At 43.3% G+C, this 25481-nt stretch overlaps 2 protein-coding genes across 3 annotated transcripts; one reads left to right on the forward strand and one right to left on the reverse strand.

Annotated features, from left to right (window-relative positions):
* Positions 1 to 1217: 1217 nt before the first annotated feature.
* On the reverse strand, positions 1218 to 20934 carry micu3b (mitochondrial calcium uptake family, member 3b). 2 transcript variants are annotated; one of them, XM_083980990.1, is made up of 14 exons: positions 20512 to 20934; positions 17753 to 17900; positions 16003 to 16034; positions 15704 to 15782; positions 13089 to 13136; positions 12913 to 12995; positions 12755 to 12823; positions 10635 to 10676; positions 7855 to 7943; positions 7498 to 7669; positions 5661 to 5769; positions 4534 to 4691; positions 3770 to 3838; positions 1218 to 2410 (listed from the first exon to the last, which is right to left on the reverse strand). In XM_083980990.1, exons 2-13 carry the CDS (start codon positions 17862 to 17864, stop codon positions 3770 to 3772), a joined length of 1062 nt encoding a protein of 353 aa, XP_083837116.1. In that variant the 5' UTR covers positions 17865 to 17900; positions 20512 to 20934; the 3' UTR covers positions 1218 to 2410. The 2 variants fall into 2 exon arrangements, with proteins under 2 accessions (XP_083837116.1, XP_083837115.1); XM_083980989.1 differs by lacking the exon at positions 20512 to 20934 and adding an exon at positions 19788 to 20094.
* A 7-nt stretch (positions 20935 to 20941) lies between these two features.
* fgf20b (fibroblast growth factor 20b) lies at positions 20942 to 22032 on the forward strand (the record flags this gene model as incomplete). Its single annotated transcript, XM_083980991.1, has 3 exons — positions 20942 to 21239; positions 21517 to 21620; positions 21778 to 22032. The coding sequence occupies 3 exons, from the start codon at positions 20942 to 20944 to the stop codon at positions 22021 to 22023; spliced, it is 648 nt and encodes a 215-aa protein (XP_083837117.1). The 3' UTR covers positions 22024 to 22032.
* Positions 22033 to 25481: the final 3449 nt, after the last annotated feature.

A 25481-nucleotide genomic window follows, 5' to 3' on the forward strand; every position in this document is an offset into this window, starting at 1 on the left:
CACATCCACAGACCAAACAGTGTAAGAGATGTCATGTCTCTGCAGGATGAACTGTAGTCACTGTGTTTCTGATCCAGGAGGCACCGCGTTTACACATTATGGATTGACTGATCGATTTGTTATAGAAAGCACTAGGCCACTTAACCTGTGATAACAGTTGTGTAATCCTGCCCTCTGTGGCGAAGCTTTTACCCAAGGTGATAGCATCAGGTTATTTTGGACTGAATCTGACACATGATCAGAGTTCAAAATATGGGGGCATTTACCAGGAAGGGAGGATCAATGAATGTGAAGTATTATGGTATTTACTGGATCAAGTCACTTTCAGTACCTATTACAAAAAAACATAGTCAGTGTATCAGCTTCTGCTGATTTTGACCATGCTTCCTTTAATCTGTCTCCTGTAAATCCCACAGCTTAATGAAAGTGCAACGCTAAATTGCTGGAGAATCCCTCTGGGCTGCTTTTCAGAGGATACAGTAATTCTTCTTTTTTTTTTACATCAACTAGATTGTTCATACTAATGGGAAAGTGGAACCTGAAACCAAAACAGCTCAGAACCGAGCAAGGGTGTATGAAAGTACCGGTATTTTTACATAAATATGGGTGGGTGATGCCGTTAATGCTTGGATCTGATGAACAAGCACACACATTCTCAACCAGAAAGAAATACAAGCAAATCACAAAATAAAACATATAGATGATCTTGATACATAAAGATCTATTCATAAATATTTGATCAGTGCACCTACAACTACAAATGAAAAAAAATGAAAAAAAATTGAAAGGAGACTTTTCCCTACTGTACATGTCGGGATCTGTTACTGGTTCCTTAAAGAAGGCCTTCACCTCATTTCAGGAAGTGCAGAATTAGTGTGAGACTGCAAATTATTACCCTGCTGAATTAATCATTTAAAGATAAAAAGTCCCTGATTAGAGTCTCCAACACCCACATGGCCCCAGGTTACTGATGATTAATACTGTTAATGATTTCCCTTCAGGTTGAGGATAAAAAAGCTAATTTATTCTACTGTGGTCCAGATGATCGGAGGACTGTAGTTAAAAAGAAGAAGAGGTTTGTCTGGTGAAGGCAGCGAGGGCCCTTCACAGTTTATCAGCAACTTTTTTGTGTTAAAACAGCAACTGAATAATCCAACAATGGTTTGTTTCTGTGATACAATAAAAATAAAACAAAGAGCCAAATATTTGTTCTTATATTTATTGCACCATCTCATTATAAATGCATCTACGCTGATGGTGTGTCAGCGTAGCAGTCAAGGCCTCATTTAAAAGAAGGCTCCAAAACTCTTCCAGAGAACTAACTAATCCAAACATTCAATATTTTAACAGAAAGTAGTCGGAAATACAAACACATCAGTCTGATTAATATTAGCGCATGTAACATGTTGATATCTTCAGTCTTTTTCAGTAACTCCACCCAAAGCAAACACTGTAACAGGATAAAACAATCATCAAGTAGTAGTCATCGTCTTAGTAGTAGTAGTAGAAGTAGTAGTAGTAGTAGTAGTAGTACAATCTCCTCCTTACAGAGTTTAAAGGGAAGGTCATTGAATCTACAGCTAAATTAAAGCCAACACAACTATTTAAGATCTGTGTCCTAAGAGTGGAACAAATATATGGCTTTTTTGATTTTTTTTTTTTTGCATATTTATAAAGAGGTCATCCCTGCCAGTGGCATGAAAGTAGCACTTGTGTTTACTAGCCAAGAAATGATTAACAGTGTTAGCTGCCTGTAGTTAAACAGTGAAAAGCCACAGACTGAGGGTGTGTGTGTGCTCAGGCCCGCTGGCTCTGAGGGATCCTGGTGGATTTTAGCTGCAGCGCTTTGGGAGAGAGGCGGAGGAGGGGGAGGATAAGAGGAAGGGGGAGGTGCTGCTGTCCTAAGCTGATCTGTGCAGGGGGCTGCAGAGCCGACAGAAGGACAAAGTATGCGAGTAATGCTGCTGTCGCACAGAATAAACTGGGGACATAAGAGGGATCAAACTGAACAATACACACTGGCAAGGCAGTAATAAGACACGTTTTATAAAATCAGCATTAGCTATCTTTAATTAATAAATATATGTACAAGTAGATGAATGAATAAATAGTTCTCATTAGGTAAAAGTGGTTTTAAACTAATTAGTGCAATTTAGAGTCCTGCAACACTCAGTTAAGTGGATTTTCTTGTGGGTCCATAATGGGTCACTTGTGTTTGTTTAACCAATTGCAAGAGCTTCGCATTAGGTTGACCACATCCTGTTTGTGCCATGTCCTGTTTATTTTCAAACTTCTAACACAGTGTAATAAGATGCTGCAGCATGCACTAACCCTGCCGCCCTGCCACACAACACAGTGGAGGAAAGGCTCGTCCACTTAGTAGCACATGCACTGATGTTGGGATCTTCACCTGGTGACAAATACAGAACAACACCAGTGTTAGTAAGTCCAGTGAGACTGAAGTGAACAGGTAGACCGAACAGTTAGAGTCGCTCCTGCACTGAAGTTGCAGCCAATTCTTTCTTATATTATATACTAGGGACAAAGACACTAGAATATGAGAAACTCCTTGCACATCTTAATCAAACAGACAGGGAGCATGAATGCAGCAGTAGTTCTGCAAGGATGCAGAAAAAATATCTGGGTCTTCTGCAGTGTCTACACCTGTGGATTTTCATACAAATCCCCTTATGAGTTTTAAACAGGCAACAAACCCAGCAGCTCCTTTAAACATCTATGTTATCTGTAGATTTGACCTATTTTCTTTTATAATAGAAATAAAAAATGAGAAAGGGAGAAAATTATCAAAATGGCAGAAAAGAGTCACAGATAATCACAGAAAATCCAAATGACTACTGCTGAAAGGTAAAGAATCAGTTTGATATTTTGTGGCTCTTGTCATAGGCTATTTGCTCTCTTCTCTTTATTAGAAGATCAGTTTGTGAATAGCTACTGCTAACAGCTGGTTACTGTAGCCTAAAATAACAAAAAGCTGACGTTTCTGTCTGTTTATCTGTTGCTGGGTAGGGGCTTCCTGTGGTCTCTGTGGTTGCTTAGAAAACTCACAGTGAGGCTAATAGAGCAGGAAGTCTTCCGAGTTATGTTTTGGTTTGTATTAAATTGCATTTGATATGTGATATTTTTCATAACCTTTAGAAGAACTTAGTGGATTTCAGTAACTTTGAACAGACTAGCTGTGCTAAGTTAAGCTGGATAAAGTATTTAGCAAAAATTCAGCCAATTCATTTAACTACTGAAAAGGTCACACAATGTATCAAAGTGACATACCGACAGTTATTTGGCAGCTATTTTGTCCTTTGTCGCAAAAATTCCCTTATTTCACAAACTAGATATTTTCACATTACAACAGCGCAGTTTGAGAAAGAAATACAGATAGAATATAAATATTCAGATGTTGTCTTTTTCCCCCAAGTTTTATCAAGGCAGATTATCAAGGCCCCTCCAGAGAGGTGCATTTCCTTTGAAACATTTATATGGCTTTAAACTGCACTGCTCACTGCTCATGTATGCAGACTTAAGCTGGTATCTGGTGGCAGTTGATCAGGCGTTAATATTACAGTGTAACTTAATGCTTGGGGCGAGGAGAGTGTGTGCCCTGAAACACATCTGAAAAGGCTGACTATACACTGCACTAGTGTGAGTCTGCAAACTCTGGTAGAGAATTCATTCTGCATGTTTATGTCTCACATTCGCTGGTTTATTTTTAATCTCTCCAAGAACTCCGACAGTGTGAGGGGAAGGTTTTTACCTATTTGCTCGAGAGCTGCTTCTTCATGCAGGACTTGAAAGAGGTGAACTTTTCCTCCACTCGGGCACCCTATGTGTGTGTGTGTGTGTGTGTGTGTGTGTGTGTGTGTGTGTGTGTGTGTGTGTGTGTGTGTGTGTGTGTGTGTAAGAGAGAGAGAAACAGAGAGAGAGAGAGAGAGAGAGAGAAATGAAAAACACCATGAGATTAGTTTCCTGATGTCCCACTAGGTGGCAGTATAATTTCACAAAAATCACGGCGGTACATTGAGGTGAGACGTGTTCCACTAATAAAAAGTGGCAGGAGTGTAATTTAGACATGATGCCATGGAAGTGTTTAAGTGCACCATTACCTAAAGAAAAAAGAGGCATAATTAGCGCTCACTTAGAGTTGTAATTAAACAGGAAAGATGGTGTTTGTGTTGGTAATAGTTGCTTAAGTGGGTCTAATTGTGTAAACGCATCCTGTTTTGAAAATAAACAACATTTACCTGTTCGTCCTTCACCAGGTTAAATCTGACTTGACTTTGCAGCCATATGTCTATGTCTCGGGTCTTTACTCTACACAGATTACACATTACGAAGTAGTTGATAGATACAACTCTGATCTCTCCCATCAGCCAGTGCCACTGTGTGGTCCTGATACCAACACCTACAGGCCTCTGAGCAGCTGCTCTGTGAAGCTGACGAGGAAGGCACGCCGCCTCCGTCACCTTCAGCGTCATAAAGTAGAGATACATTTCGTTAATATGACCTAAACTGTCTCACCCGGTCGCCGCGGTGCAGCCGGTCCTTCATGACGCCAACGAACTCCTTGTGGCTGAGCTTCCCGTCGTGATCCTCGTCAAAGATCCTGAAGACTGTGTTGACCAGGTGGTGGCTCAGCTTGATGTCTGTAGCCACGTAGACAGCTCGCCTGAACTCCTCTGAATAAGACATTTAAAGTGATAAGACAAAATATTAGAAAACTATTTTTTATTTCTCTGCATTCAGCTCCATGCTGAGCTTCACTCAACGCATGGATATCTTTAAGTCTTTTAAGGCGGGAAACTACAAGAAACCAAAAACGTCTGAAGTGTCCTGCAAACCTTCAGCAACATAAACCAACCAAGACCAGATCTCCAAAATTACATCCACACGTGTTAATTACAGGATGAGGACGGTCACAGACACCAAACCTTGCTCCTGAGGCAAAGACAGCGATTGGGCTTCATCAAATATTAAAGGGACTCTCCATTGACTGGCAAAGGTCAAGGAGGTCAGGTTATGAAAACAACTGTATAATGCTGTATAATATTTTCTAGATGTACTATATCCACAAATAATCTGTGTCCATGTGCACAGCAACAAGAGAGAACTTGACCCACCTCCGAAGATCCTCGACCTCAACCTAATCCCACATCAGTGTTAGACCTGACTAATGCTTTTGTGGCTTGAGTGAAGAAAACCTTCCCTGAAGAGTGGAGGCCGTAACAGACACATGTGGGTGTAATGTTCAGGGGTCCCGGAGTTCACCAAGAATTAGTCGAAGTAAATACAAGACATATAAAAGAAAAAACACCAACTTTAAACATTTAGTGTCTATCAGTGACTTAGCAAATGTTTCTATAAACACAGGCGAAAGTATGTTTGTATTCATTGACCTTAGTGTGTCTGCACCACTGTGTGCACAAGAAGATGACTGGAAATGTGAAGTGTAGCTTTAGCAGCTTTACACTGTACACAGAGAAGGTAAATTACAACCTCTCATCTCTGCAGAAGTTTGTGTTTTCACCATGAACGCAGCAGCTGCTGGTCTCAATCATATCCATGACTTCAACGTTGCCAGCACACAGAGACACGACCAACTTATCCAGTTACCAAGTGTATGTGTTGTACAGCTGGGGAGTCTTTACCTTGGCCAATGGAGCGGTTGGCAAAGTTGTACATCTGCATGGCGATGGTAAAATCCTCCAGGTCGTTTAAGAACTGGAAGAAGGACCTGAAGTCCTCAAAGGTGATTCCCTGCAAAGACATAAGAGCAATAAAACATCATTAAACTCAGACTTTGTGAAATGTAACATTAGAAATGAGAATAATTGTCTCATGAAGCAAACGTCTGCACGTGTCAACGCTACAGCTACAATTCACACAATGCATAATAATCTGATTCCTTTCATCCTGCAGGGGAATCCTTTGGTGTGTGTGGGACCTTGAAGCCGTCAGATAGATAACACACCCAACAGACAAAGTATACACTGCTGGATTTTCCCCGTGCAGTATGGACACGCTGAGCTGTCAGCAGCGAGGGGAGGGGAGGGGAGTGGGTGGGAGAGGTCAGGCCGTTTGCAAACTTTTCTAAAGCAGATTAACCTGATACTTGCATAAACAAAAACTAAAGTGATGAATCCCTGAACATCTCAGGCTGGTGACTCAAACACTGAGCCTATTGAGGTCCACTCGACCGTCCCGCAGCTACGAGCGCCTTCTCGAGCCTGGGGCCCCGTTGAACAGGCAACACACAGAGTCTAACAAATGGAGTAATGACTAATCTGTGACGCTTTGCTGTTTTAACAAGGTGAGGGCCATAAAATATCTCTTAGCCTAATGATGAGTCCCACTTGATTATCAATGGAGATCTCGCAACAGGCTCCTCAAGGTGGCTGAGGAGCTGCTGGCGTCTTTTCATACGGGTCAGCGTGCCGAGAGGAAAAACAAATTAAAGCTCAAATGAGGATGCTTCACTCAACAGCTAATTCACACAGTGGTATGGGAAGAAGCAGAGGGGGAAACACTGCCACATTCAAGCAGAACCGAATAACTGCAGACTATTTCTGCATCTAAGAGCCCCATGGAGTCATGTGAAGATTTTTTTAATTTTTTTTTTGATATGTAAGCTTCATATGTTTGTAGAAAAATTAAGCTTCTTTTTGGAAGAGCTTGTCAGATGGTAAACAGCTTTGGAAACCCCCTTCCACTCTAAAAAATGTGCAAGTTGTAAATTCCACAGTGGATGACAGATGTGGAATAACAAATATGGTATGCTACCATCTTAGGAAAAAATCTTCTTTCATGGAGTTAGATGAGAAGATCAACACTCCTCATGTCTGTACACTAAGAAGCTATACAGTAGCTACAATGTTCAATTAGCTTAGCTAAGCATACAGACTGGAGGCAGTTAGCCTAGGCCTCTCCTAGGTGAAGTCCTGGGAGCAGCTCTGAAGCATTGCAGTTAACACATATTATTCAGTCACTTCATTCATTAAAAACATAAAATAAATATAATTTTGGTGGGAGTTCTGTGCTGGGACTATTAGTTGGCTGGGTGCAGTAGGTGTGGTAGCATCGTGTCTGTACAGGCACCTATATATCCACAGATACACTGACTGTATCTGTGCAGACAGAGATGCTGCACTGGGCAGACAGATCAACTGTTGTTTGTCAATTAGCTGCAACACATAACCCCCCTTAAACCACGCACTGTCTCTATGTAAGTTCAACAACCAGTAGAAATTGTGAGTTTCACGCTTCTCGTGTGAGAATCATCAGAGGGAAGGGTCACATGACAGGGGGTCGGATCAAAAGCCCTGATCGATGTAGTCATTTTCTGTTAACTCTGTCTAGTGCTTTTAAGGCTCACGTTTTTGATGTTGTATTAGTTATATCATATTGTGGTGTGTTACTGTTACTCTGTCAACGCATTGTAATGTAGCTGGGATCTGTCGGTAACGATGTCAAGGAGTAGCAGTGGACCTTTTCATCCGGTATGTTGTTCCGCACGTTCCCCAAGTATCCGCTGACGTCGTCCACGTTGGTGTATCGGAGGAGGATCCGAGCGAAGTCCTCCTCGCTGATGGTGGGCATGCCTTTGGAGTAGGAGAGGAACTCTATCTCAAGCAGCTCTGTCTGCAGGTTGTCCATGAACCTGGAGGGCGAGACGGACGACAGCTGATGACAGGAGCTCACACTTAACAAAACTACCAAAGGTTTAACTGTTAGAGGTTCAATGTGGTGTGAAAATGATTAATGGCAATATCACAGAGCGAGATAATCATTTCCCTTGGGACATCATGATTAATGACGGAGCAGACAAAAGGTTTCTCCACTCACTTGTAAAAATCTTCAAATTTCAATTCGGCTTTTCCTTTTTTTCCAAAGAAATGCACCAGCAGGGTTGTCTCTATTTTTTCATCCACATGCTGTCAGAAGGATCAGAAGGTAACTGTTACCACCCCTCACAGCTTCAAATATCCAACTCAGACGTTATACGATTTAGAAAAGGCATCACAAATGCAGCAAACCACAATGCACAACTTATTAACGGCAATGACTGAGCAAAACTTTGTCTAAATTTGCACAAAATCTCAGTTCCAGCAGCCAGGACAAGTTGTTCAGTCACATACAGCAATGTCATGGTAACGGGGAGGTAAACATTAACAATGACATTTATTTAACCATGCTGAAACTTTTGAGTAAAGATGTTAGTTAATAGCCATACCCAGATTCAGCTATTGAATAATTACTCAGGGTTAATGGTTAATTTTCCCTGCGTCTGAAACCAAACAGAGGGCATTTCAGTGTATTTCATGTCTTCACCATACAAACACAGGCCATGCAACAGTTTGTTACACATGCTGCACCCTGGTAGCAGATGCTGCTTCTGTTAGGGAAACATTAGTGGAGCTCTGAGTATTGACTCTTACTAACAAGGAGGGCAGATGCATAAATCAAGAGAGCGCTCCACAGTGTTTTCTAGCACAGAACCTACAGGGTTTTCTACAGAGAAACAAACAGTGAGGGACGTCAGATGGTACAGCAGGACCTGTTGAATGAGTATTACTGTGTGTGTGATATGTAGAAGCATCTAAACGACTTGCTTCACTACCTCAGTCAGATCAGAAAACAGAACTTGACTCGTGCCACGTCTGAGAACATCCCACATGCCGCGGGCCTCCACATGCTGACTGTCTTTTTTAAGAACCTGTAGTCGCAGTTGAAGCACAGCTGTTAGAAGACAAAATACATCTGGCACATGTTAACTAGAGTGGGGGAAAGGTAAACGGACAGACACGGCACAAAGGGTGCACACCGTGGCGGGAGAACAGACACACACGCAGACTGAAGGCGAACGGCACAGGACAGACAAACAGATAGGTGTGTGTATTCAATCCACAGAGACACAGCAAGAGACGGACAGACAGCCTGACACCCATCCATAGTCAAACAGGCAGAAACAGAGCGAGGCTGACACCGGTGTATCTGAGAGGCCCATCGGCCCTGACATGAGCCTGGTTTGCAGCCATGCATGCAGCCTCTTGGCAGGACACCGAGCCAACGCAGCTAACACATGTCCAAAGCATGCAGGGCGTCAGACCTGGAGGGTGATTCATGCCAGGTTAGCTATGGAAATGAACCCACCCAGTACATCATTGGTTGATACTAAGCTGCGAGGTAAATGTAGGTTATCAGACACCTGCTATAAACAGCACTGTTGTGAAAAAGGTTCAGATTTTACTTTGATGCTGATGTATATTTTCTGTTTTTTTGTGTGTGTGTTTTGCTGCTTGATGCCGTCTGGAACAAAGAAGTCACTCTGTGTTATTTTTCTCAATGAGGTCACGCTCCTGCTCTCGGATTAACCAATCATTACTATTATTACAGTTTACACTGCTGCCTTCACCCTCTCAGCTGCTGTGGCACTAACAGAGCTGAAGCTTCACTGAAGCACAACAGTCAACAACAATTTGCTTGTAACTGGTGTCATGTGCAATAAAAAGATCAGAGAAAATGTAACTTCCACATAGTTTAAAAAAACTATTTCTCACTCCCAGTTATTAACAAACTACTCTCTCTCTCTCTCTCTGTTTCATTCTGCTTTATGAACCTATCATTTCTTCAGTCTCAAGTCTCGACATCACCTCACTGACAAGCACACAGCCAACCAGCAACAGCCTGCCGCCGTCGACACGTGTCCTTAAGTACGGCTTGCTTCATTTCATAATATTTATTTATCTTATTCAGTTTTTTTGTGGTTTACGGCCCGAGGGTGAGACAGCTGATAAAACAACTTTTCCTCTGCGCCTCATCGCTTTTCACCAGAGAGGGAGATTTATGACATGATCCCACAGCTAATTACAGAACAACTCTTTAATGCTCCGCACCGGTCCCATGAAAAGGTCCTGATGCACTTGTGAGCAGAATGTGCCGGGGAAAAGCCCAACCACAGCACTGAAGACATGCCTGTTGTGTGTGTTGAAAAGGTTTGATTTTTTAACTTGTTGCTGGAAAGACAGCTACAGTACACGAGGAGGAATCAAAACAAAAAAGACACACCTAAAGGTAAAGTCTTCACAGGCCTCTGACAGGACGGCTCTGTCCCTGTGTTAGCTGTAGGCTCCTCTCTGTGTGTGCTGAGTGCTTTCACAGTGCTGCTGCTCCTCTGACTGGCATCTTCATGGTCAAACCCATCTCTAAAGGTAACCTGAGCCCAAATACCACTCCTCAAGAAACTGTAAAAATAAAACATGGGGGTCTGTGTGAAAACGTTGTCAGTCTTCAGGTAAGAGCTTTTTGAAGTGGAATCTCTCGCCCTACGCTGACAAAAGGCAAGTACATAAATCATCTGCACTCTTCTGCCACACACACACATACACACACACATAGACAAAGACAATATGTCAGATAATGCAGAAGCACACACCAATGTATTTCAATTTCAGTGAATGTGAATGAGGCTATCTGGTGTTAACAGAGACAAATACGGGTGGTGTCAGCTGTGTTTTCTGTGCTAACTCACTATGCAAAAACATTTTGGGGTTAGGGAGATAGAGTGCCAGAAACACATGCAACAAGCAGAACATTTTCCTTCAGGGAAAAAGAACAATACGCACATTGTGTGTCTGGGATTTTCGATGGCCGTAAAGCTGCAGGATCTGAAATGCAAAAGAGAGAAGGTGGATGAACGACAGAAGGCTCATTCATAATTCACAAAGCGTTTTAGAACAGGAAGACAGCAGGAAATGTGTTTGTGAGCTATCAATTGATTTTTTTTTAAGTCAAAGTTTATATGATGTGACTTCACCGGTCAGCTGAGATTAGTCCGTCTTTTCTTCAGCTTTGTGAAGTCTTTATCCTCAGCTGTCTTTTTTGCAAAGCATCATTATATTTTCAAATCTTGAGTGCCCATTCTAATGATCTTTTTGATGCGTATACGGGCGACAGATTAATTCAAGACTGTCCAGAGATGCTAACGTTTGTCCCAGCAGAGTAAGCTCCTCCATGTTGTGTTTGTGTGATAAGACCTCAAAGAGCAGCTCTTATCGCTGTGCTCAGCTCTGCCTGTTTACATCCACCTGCATGCTGCAGAAGACAGCCTTAAAGAGATGAAAGCCTCAGGCATGTTTTACCCTGTAGGACCACATTCACCTATGTGCAGCCCCTCTTCTCTCTAGGAAAACTGCAAGTGTTGCAAGCAAAAACCAACCACGTTGGACGAATGAAGCTGTGAACACAGCATCATATCATAACCTTATTAAGCCAATTTATTGAGTAAGTTCTAGTTTATGCATCAAGCAGCTGTTGCGACGTTGCTCATTTGAAGTCAAGTTCTTGTTCAATACTCACTCTCTTTTAGCTCTGCTTTGGTCTCCACCACCCTCTGTAGCTGCCGCTTGCTCAACAGTGACACCAGCTAGTCTGTCTGCTGGTTGGCGCTCAGCAGGTAGTGTTCACACAAGCAATGAGCTAGACAGTTGTTCCCAACCTTTTTTGGCTCGTGACCCCATTTTGACATCACAAATTTCTGGCGACCCCCCCATCAATCAAGATGTGCCAGCTCAGATATTTTTATATTCTGCATTTTATTTGAACTCTATTAATATTCGAGAAAGTGAAATTATAGAATACGGTTGTTTAAGATTGTGTGTGGTGTTTTAATCATAATTTTAAAAAGAATAATAATTAGTTAAAATACATATTTTTTTATCAGTAATTTTTTTTATCAATTCCCGGGTCCCGTTCCCAAGGTTGAAAAACACTGAGCTAAGATATGCTAAAGTGTTTCACTTTAGTTGAGGAGTCTCCTCCCTGTGGGTTCATAAAGTGCAGCTTTAAAGGAGCATTATCGCAAATCCAAATTCTTAATTCGGCCACTAGATGGAGCCAGGCGGAGCTTATCAGATATAAACAAGTGGGCAGCTGTCAGAGAGAGAGAGCAGCCTCGTTTAGTCCCCCCCGCCCCCCCTCATCCCCCCTCCTCCTTCCTCCTCCCTCACCAGGCTGAATGAACGTGCAATCGCGGGAAAAAGAAAACTCGCTAGTGGAAGCGGCAGCTCTACGTCGCGCACAACCACAACAACGACAACAACAGCAACTGCAACGTCCTCCTCCTTAATAACGCTGAGAGGACAGCTGAAGAAAGACACGGGACGTGGAGACAAAGTGTTCTACCGAGCGATTCAGTGACTGTAAGCAGCCTGACACTGCTACATTACTATTTACTGTTGCATTTTTCCAGTTCGGAGGTCGGATTTGCGAGTTCCGAGTGCAATTGAACGCAGCAAGCCGGCTTGGATCATAACAAAGACAAATTCTGCATTTGCCCCACGGACACTATACTGTTGGTGATTTTTTTTGTAAATTTAGTTATGGCTCCCCCCGACCCATCTTTTGCATATTTCAGCTTATTTTATGCTATTACTGCTGTATTTGCGATAATGCTCCTTTAAACTTGCATTCACTGATTTTTTCGGGCCCTTGCAGGCAGCACAACAAGCTGCAAACACAAGTTTTGACATATTTTGGAGGTAAATCAAAGATTCACTGTTGCTCTGATCGGGAATTTAAAGGTTGTTTACTAAAACAGCTGCCTGCTAGAAAGAAAGTGAAGGTGAAGAAGATTTCATTGCAGACCAGAAAGCAGCAACTGCTAAAACGCTCTGTAAAACTGAACTCAAAGTAAGGTCATAATACTGACCAATTCCTTCAACATTACACACATTCAAACTCATACCTGCTGGTCCAATCTTTCATCTTCAGTAACTTCTTTTCTGTCCTTTTTCTTGCGGAAAATTTCTTCCAGCTGGACAGAGGACAACACGTTATTATAGATTATAACATAAGTCACCAATTGCATTTCGTCACATCCAGTTATAAAGGTGTGGTTCATACCACCAAGAACTCCCTCTTGTCGACCATTTCATTCCCATCTGCATCAAACATGTTGAATGCAATCCTGAAGCCTGCATGGGGCTCTGAAATCAAACCATAAATTACGCTTGTGAGTCAGCTTCTAAACACAGAGTCATTTTCAGGGCAATTTGTTATAGGTCACTTCAAATACTTACTGGTTAAAATGCAGAGCAGGAAGAGGTACTCTGTGTAACTAATGACACCTGGGAAAAGAGAAAAATTTGTCAAGCTGAGAAACAAAAACCAAGATGTTCCCTTTTCCACACAAGAGAGCATCAGATTGCATTAACCAACGTGGTGTTTACAGATGTTCAAAGTCGTGCAGCTGAGATGAATAAGCCACCCAAAGAAACAGTGCACGCCTTCAGACAAGAGTAATCTTCTCGCGCTCACTGATAACATCTTAAAAGGTGCCTTTTACTTCATGCTTGGTGTTCCTCTCACACAAACACAGGCTTTACAACTGAGCTGACCGATCTGGACACAAACCCAAACAAATTTTAAGCCTACGGCTTCTGATCGTGTTTGGGTAACAAGGTGTAATACATTCTCAAGTGATCTGTCACTGATTGAGAATGGCCGATTCAGGTTTTGTGCCACGTCCTTCAGCTCCCTTTGTTGTGTGACACGGAGAAGGGAAGAGTAAGTGTCAGGAGACATCTCCGCCGACTCAGGAGGCTTCTCCCCTCTGACTCTGAAAGCATTCCCAGGCTTTTGTTTGCTTGGGAAGATAGAGAATCGAGCTCAGATAGTTCTGGGTGACTGCTCTGGGTGTTATGGGAAAAGAGCTTGGGGAATACAGGGTTTGCTGCAGGGAGATATTTTCAGAAAGAGGAACATTAAAGGAAAAAAGAACAAAAAAAAAGGCCAACAAAGATGGACTTTTTACTCTGTCTTGCATTTCCTCTGGAGGCGGAAACTATGCCGCTAATAGGATGATGTAAAAACCTCTGAAACACACACAAACGGAGGTGTGAAAAGAGAATTAGTGATGCGTGCCATTAGATGAAGTTCATATAAAAATTCCCCACGACAAAGTGCTCCGTCCTATCATCCCTGCTCTCAGTGTTTGGCAGGTTTGGCCTTATAATGACAACAGATCTCTAGCTTCAAAGCCTTTAAAGCTTAAATGGGTTGAGGAGAGGGAAAAAAAACTTTTAAGATTCCAGCCGTGTCTCACCAATACCACACACCTTCAGTCCTGGAGCCCCCCCCCCCTCCTCCCTGCAGCTCAGCCTCTGAGCTCAAGTAGATGTTGTTAGACAATACAAAGAATTCCACAGAAACACTTCATACAGAGTGGCAGTCCCGGAGATGTAATACAATGCCATTCTTAGGCTTCATAATGTCCATGGTGATCAGGGGGGTGGCCAGTGGGACATGTCTCGACATAGCTGGGTTCAAACAGCTCCCTCATTCTCTAAAGCAACGCTTTGTTCACAGATCAATCCAGTCCTTTTTCCCCTGACAAAGCCGCAACGTTTAACAGCAGGATTAAAAGCCCCAAATCCCAGCGTTGGCACTTAGCTAAAGCAACAGGAGCAGAACAGTGAGATCTGATGCTCCGCTGGCTCGTCTGACCCACTGAGCAGGAGTGTGCAGGCCCAGGTGGGAAAGAAGAAAAAAAAAAAGACGACTTCACTCTCTTCGTATGAAGTTACTTAGAACTGAAGGGAAGTTTCACAAACTGTATTAAGTTTGATCAGAGTCCATGTGTGTCGAGTGCACTGCTCAAATATGCTGCCTTACAAGCTGTTTACAAGCTTGAGGAATCTGTGCAATGAATATTAACGTAATGACAGACTGGGAAGTCCTGAAGCCAAGTCCTGCTGCTCCCTCCCAGGCTGCCAGCATTAGTTCAGCACAGAAACAATAAAAAACCCAAACAGGTCAATTTAATCATTGATTCAACTGATAATTATTTACACAATCACTTAATTATTTTCTTAATCAACTTCCAACTCTACAGTTTCCCAGCTTTTCAACTGTTTTTACCCCCAAATCATCGATTATCATATAAAACAAAACAGCTACACAGCTTCACCGATAAGCAGCTGCCATAGGGAACATTTGGTATTTTTGCTGACACAAAAAGATGGACTGAATGACTGAAAGATTGAAAGCTTGCTGAAAGTTTTTACTGTGTATGGTATAATGTACATAGGCCTTTAAAGTCTGATGAAGATCTGTGATCCAAATGACATTAAGTTAAAACTTAAGGTTAGAGTACATTTCTTTCTCTTTTGGAAATCTTTTGAAAGTTGATACTAATCAAATGAGAGAAGGTAATTGGTCACAATCACAGTCAGTTATCTAACAGTTGAGGTTAACATACTAAAATCTGATTTGACTATGAATAATTCATAATTTATACACTTGGGTTTAGAGGAAGTTTTTTGTTTTTCAATGATATTAATATGAAAACACACCCTTCTTTCCAGGAAACTAAACAGCTATTTCATCCTTCATTAGATAAAAAGGGAAGGAACTTTCTGTGTATTATCAATAGGCTCGGCCCTCCTGCAAAGGTTACCTGAGAATAAATCTACAACATGTTACGGGACTGATGGAGAGATAAGATAGCATTAACAGCACACACACTGTGCTCTGGATTACGTGAGGCTGACATGCACAACAGAGCACAGTCTGAGCGAGACATGGGAGGCCTTAATATGACAGCTTAAAAAAATAAAAGCACAAAGGGGAATTATTCAGCAACATTGAGGGGATTTATGTGTACAGCTCTATTACATCAGGTGGGTTCCCTCACCTCGTTCACGGAGATTCCTGAACAAATTGGATGATCCTTTCCAAACAGGCGGAGTATCAGCCATCATCTTGTCTAATTCCTGAGAGAGCAGAGGAAAATCCCACAGCACTCATTCATTTCTAAACCCCTGGGTTTTCACAACATATAACACAATGTTTGTTAGCATTACAGGCATTACTGTAATTACAGAGCAAAGAGCACAGATTCTCTTCAAGATCAACACAAGTGAGGAAGTAACAAACTGAGAATTTATTTAGCTTGACTCCTCAATATAAACTGTTTTAATAGACGCAACCCACTTTTTTTGTCAGAGATCTCCATCCTCTTCTATCTGAAAGAAATAGAGTTCAATAAAGTTAGTGTTTTACTTGTGCATATATTCAGGATACAGAACTGAGAAACAGAAGTGAAACAGGTGTTTATGTGGACAGCAACATAAACTGCATATCTCCATGGACGCATTCCAGTGATCAATAAAGCAGAAGATAAGATGGATGCATCGTAAAAAAAAACAAAAAAACACCAGGCTGGGGAATCACGTCAATAGTAGTGACAATAACACTTCGCTGACACATTTTAAAGCCTGTGTATAAAACTGGATTATGATTTCCGTGAGTCGACACAGTGGCGATATCGTCCTCCTGCATGTATTTGATGCTTTCAATGAATGTTTCATAACCTGTGATCCTTATGGATCTCATATGAATAATTTACATGACATCACTTTGGGTTTCGTGGCAACAACTGGTCCAGCCTCTGCTCCGTGTGTCGTCTGTGAAATCAAACCATCAATGATGCATTATGTTCACGTCCAAGGTCGTCATCCCAGACATCCACAGGAATGGCAAAACTCCTGGCTTTACAGCCTCAATATAACCATAAAACACCTTAATGACCATTTTGCAACACGTTTGCTGTAGCAGCAACAGGGTGACGATGTCAACAGCTCGGCTGCTCCATTAGTACTTCTCATTTAACTTCCTTGTTATATGTCTGGCCGGTGGAGTTGTGTTCAAACATTACAGCTACACCAAATCATAATCAATCACAGTAATCAGAATAGCTTATCATTACATTTATGACATCCATGCTTGGTTGTTTGGTCTTTCTGGGTCTGGGCGAGTTTGTTGCCACATAAATGAGCCATAAAAGTGGGGTTGCTGGTAAAGATGTCTATCTTTATGCAGGTGTTATGACTGAAGCACTTCAAGCCACAACTTATATAGTCTGATGACACTTCCCAGGCCCTCAGCAACAAGTCCTGCTGTGGCGGACAACACTGAGGGTTTCCTTTTTAGATCTCCAGTAAAAGGAGGATGAAGGAGCAGGGATTTATCTGATGACTTGACGGAAGTGTAATTAAGCAAATGGCTGCTGACAAATTTAGCTGATTCCTCCACACAGCTGCAAAGATTATCCAGGCTGAGATGCCTCCCAACTGCAGCGCAGGAAGGATAAAGAAAAGTACATCTGCTGCCACGAGAGCTCGATTAACTGACTTATTTCTAACTGTTTCAATAATCTTTTTGCCAATATGTTTTCCTTTATATTTTTAAGCAAATAAATGTGTAATTGTAAGGTATCTTTATCGGATGGTTTGGGACCTGTAGTCAGACATGAAGAGACATTTTTGAAACATCACACTGGACCTAAAGAAAGGAGTATTTTTAATTATAAGTATCAGGAAATTTTTATTTTCTTAGACCATTCACAGTGAGCTCGCCAAGGAACTCAAGGCCCTTCATGGGAACGTTATGGCTGAGGCTGCTGCCGGTTACGATAAATCATTTTTCTATAAACAGATTTTAAAAATTGAAATCATAATTTCCTATAGTGAAAGTTTAGCATTTTCCAGATCAGTAATCCAAAACCACAAAGTACTTATTATTATTTTGTCAGCTGAGTAACTGATATTTAGTTTAGTTGTTCTAATCATATCTTCCTCTGCAGATGACATTTAACCTCCACTTGTTGAACAGTTACTCTGAACTCTTTGGGAACACCTCCTATGTGTTAACGTTTACTGCTGAGTCACAGAAGCTCACTCACTCTTTGGTTCGTTCAGTGTGATGGACTCGATGAAGTTGAGTGGAGTCATGTACAGCTGACCGTCGTACTCCACCGAGCTGAACAGGCGGAATCTGTTTTCATAGGACGACATGTACACGTCTCCATCATCCAGACCATAGGTCCTGGCCTGTCGACACAGACACACACACACAGACACACACACACACACACACACACACACACACACACACACACAAACACACACCATTATGAAATATTGCACATCATATCAACAGTGATAATACCGTCTGAAAGATGCTTTTTATGAAATTCACGGAAGCTTTTCTTGTCACGAAAAGCCTCGCTCACATGGAACAACAAAGAGGCCCTTGCTTTAATTCAGTAATGGGGCACATGTTATGTCAGCTCTGTTTTTCATCCCTGTGCACCAGATAATGTCCCTACAACTGTTCAGACTGGGCCAGATCAGAGGGCTGGACTGGTGAAGACAGAGTGGATCTCTCTGTCAGGTGGCACAGTGCCAGGTCGACTGGGCACGGAGCAAACACCCGGGGAATGCGTGCCCCCCTCTGCTTAACCATTAAACCCCCTCTAACCACCCCCACCTCTCATCAAATGTCAGCCCCTACACCGAGCCCCAGGGTCCAGTTTCATGTGTCCCTGAATTCCTGCTGCCTGCGGACACCAGTCAGCTTTAGCTCCCTGGTACCTGCACATATCAAACACTCTCTGGTGTGAGCCACGTCTGATCCACGTGTTTGTTTACATCTCCCGTGATCCATGGAAATCATGTCAACACAAGTCTGAGCTAGAGGCTTGGAAGTGCTGATGTAGACTAATTGAGCAAATACACATTGCACATGGGGGCAGACTGTATAGTTTGAAGACCTGACATGCAAATAATTACAACAGAGATGTGAAAACCTGTGTAAAGCTGTGTAAATGATTAGTAAATTTGCTGACTGACACGACTCACTGTATACTGCATATTAAATTCACTGGATGAGATTTTCTGTTTGTAGGAAGAGTGCCGTTGACAAGTTCCTTTAAAATGTCTTGTTTTGTCAAAATGTTACTAAATCTTGTCTGTTGACACGAGGAAGGCCATAAACTGAAACACACCGATCTCGATCTCTTGAAGCTGTAGATGGACTTTCAACACTTTAACACGATTTACTCTGTCTGCACCATGGAAGTAGTTGACACTGTGACAGAAATACCCCCTGTGAGTAACTGACTCATCGTCCTGCTCCAAGACAAACACACTTCCTACCGCGATTTGCTGTTTTTGTATTTGTATGACTGTAAGGTGAATACCTCTAAGACTGACACTGCTATATGAACACATCAAATTATAATGAACTATGGTGGCTGTGCAGCCCACTGGTTTCTGATTACAAAGAAATAATAAATTATTTAAATAAAAAGTTAATGGATTCGGATGTTTGTTTTCTCTGTGGTTCCATGAAGTGCTCAAAATAATAAAAACAACTTCTGTCAAAAGACAACACCACCATGTTTCAGTATGACCTCATAATTTAAACCGCTGCTCTGTGATAGCATCAATAAACACTGAAAGCTTCTCAACACTAGCCTATAGCTCATTGTTGGACCTCTGTAATACACCTCATAATACAGTCAGCCTTTCGATTAATCTTCTCCACACTTTAAATAATACAAAGCATTTTGTTTTTCTCTTCTTTCTCTTCATTTCACTGCGGTAAAGTGTGAAGTATGTTATAAAAGTGCGCATAACCTTTCCAGCCATTAGGTCACGTGATCTCAGACGCCACAGACCATTTTGCCATTTCAGCACCAAAGGTCGCGGATAGCTCCTGATGACGACACATCATCACCGCTATTAGGCTACTGTAGCCTACTTCACGTGCACGTGATGATGCTGATGTGAGAAGAGCTAATTAATGAAGATGCTCTGAATGCTCCGAGACTGACCAATAGCTAAGTGTTGAGGTCGGACTGTGTGTGTGTGTGCATGTGAGCTGCCTGCCGTTGTCACTAAAGCCCCCGCTGCTCCATAATTGACCCACTGTACCTTATCGGTGGCGGAAACTGACGGCAGCGCCAGATGCAGGAGTCGAGCCTCGACATGGCTCCTCAGCCGGGCGCGAGTACCGACGGACGAGCAGCAGTAATAAGCAGCGGCGGCCGCGGCGGTGACACCGGCTGCGGCCGCGACGACTCTCAGCGCTGTGGCCGCGGGAGAGCAGCTTGTTCTGGAGCCGGCGGTGAGTGAAGGGACGAGCCTGCGCAGGGCGGCCATGGCTGCTCACACACACTGAGCTGCTGCTGTAACGGGAAACACAACCGAGCAGAGAGCAGGCAGCGCGAGCGAGCGAGCCCTCTGCTGCTCCGAGCTCGCGAGAAATGCCGTGGGTACTTCACGTGCCCCTGTAATTAAAGGACGTCAAATTGGTGCGAGTGAAGAAAAGAAAAAAGAAAATATAAAGATATCTGAATGACGGTGGAAACTGACACTGAATATATCTCATCACTGCCGGTGGGTTTGGTGTAAAGTGTCATGTGTCATATGTTTTATATTAGCGGGTTCATGTGAGTTAGTAAGTGATGTCAGAGCTGAGTTTGACCCCCAGCCCTCCACCAACTCTCTTCCCATGTCTCTCTCTGATTTTCTGCCTCTGGGAGAAGGAAAAAAAATCTCTGCCAGGACACGTCTCAACTGTGAACAGCCCCGCCCACTACTAGTCCTGTGGTTTTGCACCTGCCTCACCACCCTGCCACTTCAGGAGCTCCTTTACCTGCACTGCAGCGTTTATTCAGCACTGAGCCCCTCTCTGCCGTGTCTCTGCCGCCCGACTCCCCTGAGGCAGCACCGTCCGCTGTGAACAGGTACATATGCAACCATGAGTAGCCCCCTCTGTGAGGAGCAGCTGCAGCCCACCTCCAACTGATGAAGACGCGGCGATAAAAAAAAAAAAAAAAAAAAAAAAGCAAAGAGAGAAAAAGGAGTAATCGGGTGCAACCAGCTTGAATATCTGGTGAGTGTTTCATGCCCGGGGAGAGAAATCCGTGCGTCCGCGTGTCCTTGCACCACGGGGACATGTGCTAAGTAACGGAGGAGGTGGACGTAAACATGCAATAAGTGACGGTGGAAACCAGGTAGCCTACTACGCAAGTGCGCTCCCTCCGGACCTCCTCACTGAACTTTACCCGCTGAGCTCTGACGCGATGGCTGCTGCTGCTGCTGCTGCTGCTCTGGGGGAAGTTGGAGGCGTCTTGCACGGCATCGATGGTGTCGCACACGTCGGGTCCCACTTCTACCTGACCCCGCTCGGGGACAGTCCGACGCTGCTGGGGGGGGACCACCTCCTGCCTGGAGACCGGCTCTCCAGGAGCACCACGGCGGATTTAACGCACCTCAAAGGGATTCTCAGGAGGAGACAGTTGTACTGCAGAACTGGGTTTCATCTGGAAATACTTCCGGATGGCACAGTGCAAGGCACAAGGAAGGACCACAGTCGTTTTGGTAAATATTGAGATTAATATTTTTTTTAACATACAGCCTGTCATAAAGTTAGCGACAGTTATAATAAAACCTATAGTTTTTTAAAATAATCATCAGCAAGGAATGAGTGAGAAACATGATGAGAATGAAAATCTATGATATCATTTCATCTGTTAAGATGTATTAATTGTGCCAACTGGCTGCTGCGAGAGTTGAATCAGGCTTTTTCAGGTACTTTGATAATATTCTTTCATCTTTGACAAAGTCTGTACAGAACAACTGTGTTATTCTTCTCCAGGTATTTTGGAATTCATAAGCCTTGCTGTTGGGTTGATAAGCATTAGAGGAGTGGACAGTGGACTCTATCTCGGGATGAACGACAAAGGGGAGCTGTATGGCTCTGTAAGTACCATCTTGATTATGCATATCGTCTAAATCATCTCTCTGAGCCTCTGATAACAGAAGGCGTCTCAGATTTGGAGAAGCTGATTTCCCATGAGGACACATTTAAAGGAGTAATGATGTGTTTTTCTCACATGTTTGCGTCCTTTATTTTCAGGAGAAGCTCACGGCTGAATGTGTCTTCAGGGAGCAGTTTGAGGAGAACTGGTACAACACATACTCCTCCAACCTCTACAAACACGGAGACAGAGGGACGCGTTATTTTGTGGCATTAAATAAAGACGGGACACCAAGGGATGGGACTAAATCCAGGCGGCACCAGAAATTTACACACTTTTTGCCCAGGCCTGTGGACCCTGATCGCGTGCCAGAGCTGTACAGGGACATCCTGGGACACAGCTGAGACCTGGAGGCCTGGTGCAGATCGGGAATAGCTGCTAAAAACCCCTCAGAGGCAGGGAGCAGAGAAGAGAAAGAGGGACGCAGGCGGGGATGTGGCCGGTGCAGGCTGGAGGACAGCAGCCCGACCAGCAGGGATAAAGGTACCAGGGCCTCTTGTAGGAATGCACGGGCCATCTCTCAGCAGCCAGGAAGACAGGCTAGAATGTCTGCACGCTCGGCATGAGGGGGTCGTTTGTTTCAGAGGCCGGACGACCCGACAAAGTACCTGCGTGGAATAGGAGATGAATGGGAAACGGAGCTGAATGGTCGGGGAGCATCTCCTCTGTTGTGCGTTGGACAGAGACGTCAGCTGATGTGGAGTCTGTGGGAATCTGTCGTATCACAAGATGGTACTTTTTACTGTGTACTGTGTCAGAGAGCCGCAGTTTGTTCAGAAGGACTTTGAAGGAATCCAGTTGTTGTTTTTTTCTTACCTGTGTCTAGACCTGTTTCAAGAGAGCAAAGCGTAACAATTTATTTATTCCTTTTAGATACATATATTTATGTTATATATTTATTTATTTGAGAATATATTTTTACAGTTAGATCCAATATAGAAACTGTATCGATTATATCAAGACTGAGACACTGTACCCTTATGTCTTTTATTTTGAAAACAGTTCTTCCAGTGATAAGATGTAATATGGGTAATGAATATGAAACATGTTAGCAAAATTTGGAAAAGATCCTCACATCTGAAATGCATTTTTATCAAAATCAGATAACTGTGAATCACTCTTTTTTTAAATTCTGTCTTTTTCATATGGTGATTATAACAAAACTACTGTTACATGTGTGTCAGCAGAATCTGAAGTTGACATTACGAACAATAAATAACTCAAAATGTGATCGAAAAGCACTTCTTTGTCCGCTTGTATGATCAGAGATGAAGCTATTTTCTGTCCCCTCATAACTAGTGCTTCTTTAAACAGCGTATGCTTTTACTTTTAAGAGCACAGTATTTAAAAAGAAGTATACTTTACTAGTTGCCTTTGTTTTTCAGAGTTTAAACACATAAACTTGCTTACGAGATCAATGTTGTCTTTCTTTATGGACACCATTACTCCAGGGGACCCGAGTCGCGGACCTGATGCAGACATAAAACTTCAAAGCGTCCTTCCCGAACGCCGTGAATGTAGAAGCCACACAACAACACCATCAGGACCAAATAAAATCTGACCTTTAGCGTCAGGCCCTGCAACTTTAGCAGCTGTATAAAAGTGGAGGTCAAAGCGATAAGGATGAAGTAACCTCTGCTGACAGTTTGAGGATTGCAGACTAAAACTCTCTCATTCAACCAAATGTGCAGGACTGTTTAACACTCTTTTATGTCAGAGCAGCTGAAATTGTGATTTTTCTTTTTCTTTTTTTTTTAAAGCCACTATCTCAGATCTGTGCACAGTTTCCTCCACGGTTGGGAGCAGATCTGTGTTGAAGCATGAAAGCTCAGCCTGTGATCTCAGCGCGTGTGTGTGATGGCGAGCCAGTGGGGGTGTCTGGATACGGGGAGTCGACCCTGCTGCCAGCTCTCTCCTGTCTGCAGCACCACACACACTGGGACTTTCCCACTTGCACACCTTGAACATCAACACATTTCTGTCGAGGATTAATGACAGCATCCCAGAGTGTATTATAACCTGCGTGTACATGGACATCCCCTGTCCACCAGGTAAACACACGCAAGCCTATAACAACATGAAAAAAAAGGGATTGTGATCTGTGTTTTTCTGGAAAGATACTGTCAATGCTCGTCTTTCTCTAGCTCCTCACAAAAGTTAACGAGCATGAAAATGACGGACAGGGCGTGTTTCATTCCTGTCTTGTCCCATCTTTCCAAACTTAATAGTTTGTCCATGACTTTGACCTGCAGCTTTTTTTTTTGTTATTGTTGCAATGCTTCCAAAGAGACTAAAGTTTCACTGGAGCTCTTTGCCATTACCTTTGTGGCCATGAAAAGCAGACTTTGTGCAAATCTAAGAGCGTAACCCCCTCCGCTCCCCCTTTGACATTTTGAAGGTCATCTCTCTAAACACACTGGAAATCCTGACTTGTGATACCTGATGCCCTGAAGTGCTCTTTGGCACTTGTTTAACCGATGTTTTTGGAGTCAACCGGGCCCTTAGAGAGACGCTTTTGTTCCTCCTACTCTCCCTCCTGCAGGTGGTCCGCGGCTCCTCGCTGAAAACACTTAAACCCCTCATCCGCACCCACTCTGAGGCCGTCACACGTTTAATGGACGCTCGCTGACTTTCACCACCTCCTCAGCAGTAGCAGCCTTAAAGGGCTCTTGAGGAAACCCAATCAAGTGTGTGTGTGTGTGTGTGTGTGTGTGTGTGTGTGTGTGTGTGTGTGTGTGTGTGTGTGTGTGTGTGTGTGTGTGTGTGTGTGTGTGTGTGTGTGTGTGTGTGTGTGTGTGTATGGCATGGGTCCACAGGCAGGTGTGGAAGTCAGTGATCTTCCATGTCTATCTTCACAGTCCAGTCAGACAGCGCAGGTGTTCCCTCAGCTCTCACTCTGATCTCAGCCCTGCTGTTTGTCAGCTGGGGATATAACTTCTCCAGGAGGAGGAGGATGAAGAGGAGGAGGGTGGAAATACAGCCGGCTTTGTTGTCTGCCCCCAATTATCAGAGAGCATAATTTCTATATTTAGAAGGCTACATTGGAGAAGACAGGGGAGGTGCCGAGGAGCTCACCTGTTGCTCTAAAGCCGTGGCCACTTCTAAGAGTGTGTTTGCGCAGGGATGGTGCCTGCAGCTTTGTGTCATTTGAATCCTGCAACTATTGATTTCAGGCTCTTTGTTGTTTGTTTATTCCTTAGTAAATTGCCGTGCGCACAAATTATGAGCTGCATGTGTGTTTATGGGGATTACAGCAGAAGTGTAAGTATAGCGTTATCCACTTGATACTTTTGGGCTTTCATCTGAGTCCAGAGAGACGGAGATTCTGGAAAAATCGGCAGCCAGTGGTCCCAAATATCATCCCATCCATCCATCGCTCGTGTTTTTTGGCCTGAAAAAAAATCATCTTTCACACTTGCCGCATTGTACTCCATTTGAGTTCAATCATTTTTAGTGTCATAGCTAAGAGGATTTTGTGGTCTGTCTTCCGCAAGCAGCAATTAGAGCAGCATGCCTGATTTACTGACACTCCACATCGCAAGCTGTCAGCTGCAGTGGAAAATATGCTCCTCTGTTTGCATCTCCATGGAGACTTTAGTAGAAAACAACCATGTTTAGGTGTTGTGGGGGGGGGGGAGGCTGAGGCACTGTCACTTCTTTGGAGTTGAGTCTCTCGGTTTTAACAAGGCCCAGGTAGAGAACAACACTGTGTTTGCAGTGACTGACAGTGTTTTGTTTTGCTAAAGGGATGTGAACACACAGGACAGAGGAATCTGCTCTGGTACAACAAGCCATCTGCAGC

Source organism: Trachurus trachurus (genome assembly GCF_905171665.1).
Source record: "Trachurus trachurus genome assembly, chromosome: 10".
NCBI classification, from domain to species: domain Eukaryota; kingdom Metazoa; phylum Chordata; class Actinopteri; order Carangiformes; family Carangidae; genus Trachurus; species Trachurus trachurus.